The 7,989-nt window shown below is 40.1% G+C and overlaps 1 protein-coding gene across 1 annotated transcript in view; it reads left to right on the top strand.

Moving 5' to 3' along the window:
* The first annotated feature begins 2,184 nt into the window (after positions 1–2,184).
* Positions 2,185–7,989, top strand: part of NARS (asparaginyl-tRNA synthetase) — a 20,592-nt gene continuing 14,787 nt past the window's right edge. Inside the window, 7 exon segments of the mRNA XM_014517706.2 lie at positions 2,185–2,262; positions 2,827–2,892; positions 3,006–3,098; positions 3,767–3,856; positions 5,171–5,249; positions 6,652–6,722; positions 7,021–7,107. Of these exon segments, the coding sequence (XP_014373192.1) occupies positions 2,185–2,262; positions 2,827–2,892; positions 3,006–3,098; positions 3,767–3,856; positions 5,171–5,249; positions 6,652–6,722; positions 7,021–7,107 (564 nt within the window).

The following is a 7,989-nucleotide window of genomic DNA, read 5'->3' as shown; positions in this document are numbered from 1 at the left end:
TCTAGTCCATAGTTTCTCACCCTGTGGTACGCGAGACACAGGCAGGGGGTACATGGGTACCCCAACACACTCTTTTCTCTCTCACCCTCTTTTCCTCTTAACAGTGGCAAAAAAAATTGGTGCAATTAAAACAATTAAATTTCCCAGTAATAATTTGGTTCAGCCCTCCTAGCTTTGGCCAGCATCACCTCTGACCCAGGTACATACTTGAGTTGTGCGCCCTTGATGTAAAAGGTGACCCTACCCACACCAGATCAGACATCTGTCATCTCACGGCCTTATATACACAGCCCTTCTTCCAACATACGGCACACATTAGTCTGTAGACATAAAATCCCCTGGAAAATTGAGTGTTGGGGTACTTATTAAAATTTTCAGAAGTTAGGGGGTTCTTACTACTTAAAAGGTTGAGAAACACTGATCTAGTCGAGTCCCTTGTGGCAGAATCATCCCTCACTAAAGCATCCCGATCCCAGTGTCTGTCTAATCCATTCTTGATAACTTCCAAGAATGGAGATTCTACAACGTCTCTCGGTCGCTTTTCCAATGCTTAACCACCCTCATGATCAGAAAGTTCTTCCTAATTTCCTGCCTAAATTTCCTCTGCAGTTTGAGACCATTGCAGGACTAGTCCTGTCCTTTATGGTACAGAGAAAAGTCCGTTTCCATCTTGTCTGTAATTGCCCTTCAGATATTTGATGACATATCAAATCCTCCTCTCGGTTCTCTTCTCCAGACTAAATAACCTTTTTTCAGCCTTTCCTCATAAGTCTTACCTCCCAGACCCTTAACTTTTTTGTTTCTTTGTGGTGGACTATTTCTTCCACTTCCTTGAAGTGTAGGGTCTAAAACTGAATACAGTACTCCTCCAGGTGAGACCTCACCAGTGCTGAATAAAATGGAAGAATTGCTTTCCTTGATTTGCAAGTGAACTTAGTACCTGTGAACTTATTTATTTATTTATTTATTTATTTATTATTTATTTATTGCAGCAAGAGCATACTTGGCTCCTGTTCAACTTATGGTTTACTGTAAACCCCAGGCCCTTCTCTCTGATACCACAGTCATTCCTCAGTCTGTATTTGTGCATTCAGTCTCAGCATCCAAATTATTAATGAAAACATTTAACAATACCAGACTCAGGACAGACCCCTGAGAGAACCCCACTAGGTACTTCCTCCCCCCTCCACAGACAGTGTCACCTTTATAGAAAGAAATCAAGGTGGTCAGTTATCATGACTTGCTTTTGGTGAATCTATGCTGGTTGTTCCTGATTACATTTTTCTCCTCTAAGTGCCTCCCAATAGATTTTTTGAGGCCCTGCTAGTATCAGGGTCAGGCTGACTGGTCTGTAGTTCCCTGGCTGTAGTACTCTAGGCTGCTTGTCTCATTCCCTATCTTTTCTAAATAAAATGTGCATTCTTAATAGTGCAGTTAATTAACCATTGGAACATCTTACCAAGTTCTGTGGTGGATTCTCCAGACTAGCAATTTTTAACCAAGACTAGATATTTCTCTGTGTTTTTGTTCACCCAAGGATTAAATTGCGGAAGCCTTTCAGGGCCTGTCATGCAAGAGACTACACCAGGTGGCCTCACTGGTCCCTTTTGGTCTTAAAGTCTATGGATCTCAACATCTCTGTTCAAAGTTTTGAAACTAGATCTCTTCGTCTTACATCTCACTTTTCATTTATAGATCAGAAGAAAAGCTTTTCTACTTTTTTAACTCGCAGTCAGTTTCTTGACTTTGAGCTTGAAAATTGAACTGAACTAACTGAATAAACTGGTATGAAGAAAATAGTTTCTGTGCAGTGAAGAAAAAGCTTCTGCTCCCAAAAGCTCTGGCTCAGATGTTTAACCAATGAGTTCTACCAGCTCAGTGATTTGGCTGCCTTTAAAACTTGAGTGGCACAGAAACTGCTTAACATTTTATTTAATTTCAGTGTCCTCAGTAGATTACTATCAAGTTTAACCTTGTTATAATTTGAAAACAAATTTTAAACTTTAAAAAATAATATATTTTAAGCTAAATATATTCCATTAAATTTTTTTTTATCCATTCTGAACATGTGAAGTTCCTTGTATCTTTAATAATTTTCATCTGTTTAATGTTTAATTCCTTTTTTGGGTCTTGCTCAATTCAGTGTTTGTTTTAATTGATTATCTGTTGTATATTGCAGGAGAGATGTATGTTTCTGAACGAGAGGGGAATGATTCTACTGGCAATGGAACAAAAGAGAAGCCTTTCAAAACTGCTTTAAAGGTATCTGCAGAAGGCACAAACGTGGCCTTTTTCAAGTTGCTCTCTCTTATTCTTAAAAAAACAAAATGGTTCTTAAAAATCCTTGGCCCAGCCCACAGCAGCAGCCTGCTTTTCCCCTGCGCACAGATCCGGGGAGCACATGCCCTTCATACCTCCCCCAGGGGTACGCACAGCAGCAGGAGCGCCGCCCCCCCCCTCCCCGGCCCATGAACTGCATCCTTACAGCCGGATGCTGCTCTCCAAGCTGCTGGGCTGCATATTGGCAATCGGATCGGTATCGGCTGATATGGCTCATCAATAATCAGCCATTGGTATTGGCCAAAAAAATCTTTATCAGTATACCATTAGGGAAAAGACATATAGAATAGTTATGGGTCAAATTTGGTCTTTTTGGCTTCTGAAGCTATGTTTATTCTCTAAAATTCATTCTTTAAATGAAATTTTGTATTTTAATTTATGACCATCCTTTACATGTATTGTGAAAATAGGTTGTCTACCAGATTATCTCTGTCCATGTTGTTTGAGTTCTTTTAGTATCAGCGATATAATCTGTTTCCTTTTCAGGCTTTGATGACAGTAGAAAAGGAGCCATTTCCTACTATTTACGTGGACTCTCAAAAAGAAAATGAGGTAAAGTGACTTCAAAATGCATATTTCTCACTTGAGATGCTAGGTTTTTTTTTAATCTCAAAATAAACAAAAAATAACCTTTATTTATTTCTTTCCCCCCTTAACCTACCCAGAGGTGGGATGTTATCTCAAAATCACAAATGAAGAATGTAAAGAAGTTGTGGCACCGAGAACAGATGAAGAATGAAACTAAAGAAAAAAGAGAGGTGAGGTACTGGATCTCTCTATGTGATCTGCCAAATTGAAGCACTTCACTTGTTAAGAAAGTTTAAAAAAAAAAAAAAATTCCATGCCCCCCATCATATTTCATTATGGAAAATGGCCTATGGTAATCCTGAATTTGCCGCATCGTGGCACATAGATGGTGCTGAAGATAAAAGAACTGGTTGTGTGCTAATTAAATTACAAGTTACTTTACTATCCTGGCAAAATTCAACAATCTGGGCATGTAAATAGCTTTGAAAGTTAAGTGTTAACAAACTGAATTCAGTCCTTAATTGGGTGGCTGTTTGATAATTTCTGTAATAAATATTTACAACTTGTTTTGACTGGATTAGGACAAGTAAATGGTTAACATCAGGAAGGGTGTAACTTTCAAGATATGATCCCTTTCTTTTTTCTTTCAGTGTCATCTGAAACAAGGTGTATGAGCACTTCTTGGTAGAGTTCTGATTCCAAAAATTATTACCTGTGTATCTGTGGCCTGATATCTATCCTTTTGACGACAGAATGCTGAGGCTTTATGTAAATTCCTCTCTTAGATTGGCATTATGATCTTGTACAGCTATCTGTGGAAAATAATACTGATGTATATTATCCAACTGCACTTATCGTTGAAATACTTTATTAAATGATCAACTGTTCCAAAAACTAGGCAGAAGACCTCTTACGACGAGAAAAAAACCTGGAGGAAGCTAAGAAGATCATCATCAAGAAAGATCCCAGTCTTCCGGAGCCCAAATGTGTGAGTAAAATCTTATGTACATGATAATTCTGAGCACTACTCCACAGTGTTGTTAGCATTTTACTCCCTTGAAAGGTCCTTCTCTGCCTGTCTGTGTGTTCTTCTGTTTTGTCTCTTGTGGATAAGACAAATTATTAAGCCTGCTCACCTCTAACTTGGGGCTTTTCCTAAAATACACATGCTGAAGTTAAAGGTTGTTTGAAGGAATTCACTGATTTTGTTGCTATTGACAGTCCCTGCTTTGGTTTTGGTTTTGGTTTTTGGTTTTTTTAAACACATCCACAGTAGAATGATAGATTTTATGATTGCTGTGAGGTTGATCATAAAATCACAGGGAACTCAAAATCTTTTCTAATCTAACCCCACCCCTGAAACAATAGAGAAGTATTGCTGATTGGAGAACTGAAGTTGAGCTAATATCTTAAAGGACCAATTTCTGTTCAGTTATACAGCTCTGCTAAAGTTGGTGAATTTTTACAAACCTATTTTGGAAGTGGATATTACATATTCTGTTAGATCACATTTTTAACAGGTACTTTACATCATACATGGAAAAAAATTCATTTTAAGACTTTGACTTGCATTCCCTTTCATAAGTTGAGCACAAACTAGCCAGCAGTGGAAGACAAGGCCAGTATGCTGTAGTAGTTCCACCTTATGGATGGCCAGTGTCTTATCTTATCCAGTAGATAAATGTAACATTAGCTTGCTGCTTGGTCTCACCTCAGCTGTACATCAGTTTTTCAGCAGTGACTTTGCCCTGGGATATAGGCTATGTAAAAAATCAAATGCTTCAGACGACTTTGCTTTGTTGTCCCGTGCCATTTGGCACAGGATGTTTACCGGATGGTCTTAAAAATGAGTTCAGAGACAAGCTCCTTAGAACTTTTTTCAAGCTTCGATAACTTTGATATATATTCATGGTCCTTTTCTAAATTGATGGAGCAAGTTGGTGTTCTTTGGAAGCTTGAGAAATATCTGCAATATTTAGCTCTCAGGTATTCCGACTTTAGATGCAAGACCAGTTTCTTGATTGCCCTCAGGATCACCGACGTTCCCAAGTTGTGTTTGTGTTAAACAGATTGGTCATGATACCAGGCTCGTCAAAGTCTACTACCTTTGAATTTAACTGAGTACAGTATTCTTCCCTTCTTGCCTTAAACTGTTATACAATATTGAGGGATGCTGGTGTTTAATTCCTGCCTCTGCTTCCAAAATGACTGCAGGTCAGGAGTGAGAGAAGCTATTTCTTGTTACATGGTTTTTTGCCAATTAATGCTTGTACCTATTACTTTTATAACCCTTGCTTTACAGGTGAAGATTCGTGATCTGGTAGCACACAGAGGCCAACGAGTGAAGGTTTTTGGCTGGGTTCACAGGTTACGTAGACAAGGTAAACAGCCCTTATTGTAAGCAAGGTAAATACTTGACTCTTAAAAGTACTCAAATGTGCACAGAAAGGAGGAACACATCACAAGCCTGAAAACCTTCACACTTCCAAGAAGACATCTACTTGGCTCAGAATTTCATAGACCATGAATTAGGAATCCTTATGTGCTAAATAGGCTATTGCAGCATTGAAGAAACTTAAAATGAATATGCAGCTCTTTTTCAGGACTAGCCTCCACTGGGGTTTTTAACTGGAGGCCAGTCCTATAGTTTTCTTATAACACTTTACCTTTTTTTATGATCGGCTGCTTTTTTATTAACACTGTTAGCAAGTCATTAATAAGTGTAGCAAATAATGGGATTGGTCTTGTTTGACATTTTTTAAATGCATGTAAAATTCTTAGAAACCTGGGTTTAAAAGGGATCACATGGGTGATCAAATCCAGTCCCCTTCATTTACAGCCAGCCTTATAATAAACTTTTGTTTGAGAAAGTCCACAAGACTATCTTCCTGTCCCCGTGACTAAATCATTTTTTAAAAAATGACAGGTTACAACTACATTAAAATGATCAATGTTCTGGTTTGTACGATGGAATGAATTGGGAAGTGTAAGACTTCTTAAAACTGTCTAGGAGTAATCTGTGGTGCTGAGAATCATAGACCACATTCAGACTCATCCTGCTCATGTTAGAAAAGCTTGTAGGAGCTGGAAAAACATGCAGTTTCTGTGACATAAAGTTGATCACTGCGTTATTTGTTCACTTAAAATAGGCATCCTCTGTGAGGTATCAGAGGGTAGAATGAACAGTGTGTGTGATGTATGCAGCTCTCCTGGTCTAAGAAAAATCCTGTTGCATGGAAATTTTATACAACCTGTTCTTTTCCCAGAAAGGAAAAGCTTCCATAGAAGGACTTTCTTTAGCTGTGGATGGAGAAGGGTTGCATCACTTTCTGTATGCTAGCTGTGAACTGTTTTCAGTAGTTCCATGTAACAGATGAGTAACCCTCAAGGGTGTGGATCTGAGCACAGCTAACAGCTCTAGATGAATCAGCGAGCAAACTCCTTATCTTCGTTTAAGTCAATAGCTGTTTTGCCATTGACTTCAGCGAAGTGAGAATTTCACCCTGGGAATTCTGGGATCCCCAAGCCCAGTAGGATTAAATCCTTTGTGCAGCCAAATTGTTCCTTACCTCTTGGTGAACGAGGTACAGCTCTGTAAGAGGGAATGCTTTTAGTTAAACAGATGTTTGCAGATTTATTTTTTGACAAAACTGTGGGTGAGCAGTGACAGACTTTTCTAACAGCCCACAGAATGCTTGTCGGGTGTGGTCTGGTTTTGCTCTGTAAGTGATGATTTATCCGTGAGGTTTTGTTGTATTTTTTTTTTTTTTTGCCTTTCATTAGGAAAAACGTTGATGTTTCTGGTGTTAAGGGATGGCACAGGGTTTCTTCAGTGTGTTCTCTCTGATGAGTTGGTGAGTTTTGGGTTTATTTTGTTGTATAACGGAAGTGAGATGATTAATATCTGATCCAATTTCCTCCATGTGGACCATGTGAAAGCTATAGTTTAGACCTTCCATAATCCTTTAACAAATTGCAGTAGCATAATCTTAAGGAATCTTGTACTTTTGTACTCCTACTACCTTCTGGTCCACAGTGTGAGCTGAAGATAATTATGAACTTCAAATTTCCTCTTGACCCTTGAAGATTTTGCACTATAGTTGTAAATTTAAAAATGCTTCAGCTAGAATTTTTTCTTTCTCATTCCTGCAGTGTCAGTGTTACAATGGATTGATCCTCTCAACAGAGAGCAGTGTTGTAGTGTATGGGATGTTAAACCTTGTTCCTGAAGGCAAGCAGGTGGGTATGACAAAGCTGTGAGTTTTTCACCTCTCTTCACGTGTCACCTGATTAGATGAAGCAAGTGGCTCCTTCTGATTTGATGAAGAGTAGGGGGAAAGACATTTTAATTGATTTCTAATGGGGATATTTGGCATGATATGTTGCATCTCATATTTATCTTTCTAAGGCCCCTGCTACACATTACATATATTATGCAGTTAATGACTCAGTCACACAACAGATTTAGACCAGCTACAAGTACTTATCACGTAGTTAATTATCACTAGGGATCCAGGTTTTCCGTTTCCCATGGAAGAGTGGAGAAAACCACAGACTTCCCATTTTTATCAGAGAAAACGCAGATTTTACTTTTTAGCAGAAAAAGCTGCGGATTCCCCCTTTTGCAAAGAGCTCCACAGGCTGGCAGAGCTCCAGCCTGCAAGACCTGATTGCAGAAATGGTGGGGAACCCCCAGCCCTGTTCAGACGGGGAGGGAGAGGTGGAAGGGCAGGGCCTGAGACTTTTAGTCAGTCCCAAGGCTATGTTCAGGCTCACTTTCTTTCTTGAGCCTGCAAGGTTAGGTAAATGGGGCTTGGAGAGGGATGGGGGGGTTGTGGGGCAGGGCTGGGGGAGAAGCTGGCTGGGGGCTGAGGGAGTGGGGAGGTGTTGGGGAAAGCTGTGGAGTGCCTGGCCAGCTGCAAGTGGACCACCAGGGCACTGTTGGCACAACTGGGCTTAGCGTCTCCACATGTGGCTTCCTTTAAGGGCCAGTAGCGCTGCTGGCAGTCCACGTGCCACCAGACAGGCGCTCCGGCAGCAAGGTGTTTGGGGAAGCTCTGGAGTATGGCCGTCCAGCTGGCGGCGCATGGAATCAGGGCGGCTCTGGAGTGGCTGCCGCCA

This window comes from Alligator sinensis, unplaced genomic scaffold (assembly GCF_000455745.1).
Source record: "Alligator sinensis unplaced genomic scaffold, ASM45574v1 scaffold347_1, whole genome shotgun sequence".
Classification (NCBI taxonomy): domain Eukaryota; kingdom Metazoa; phylum Chordata; order Crocodylia; family Alligatoridae; genus Alligator; species Alligator sinensis.
This window is presented reverse-complemented; position numbering and strand designations above follow the sequence as displayed.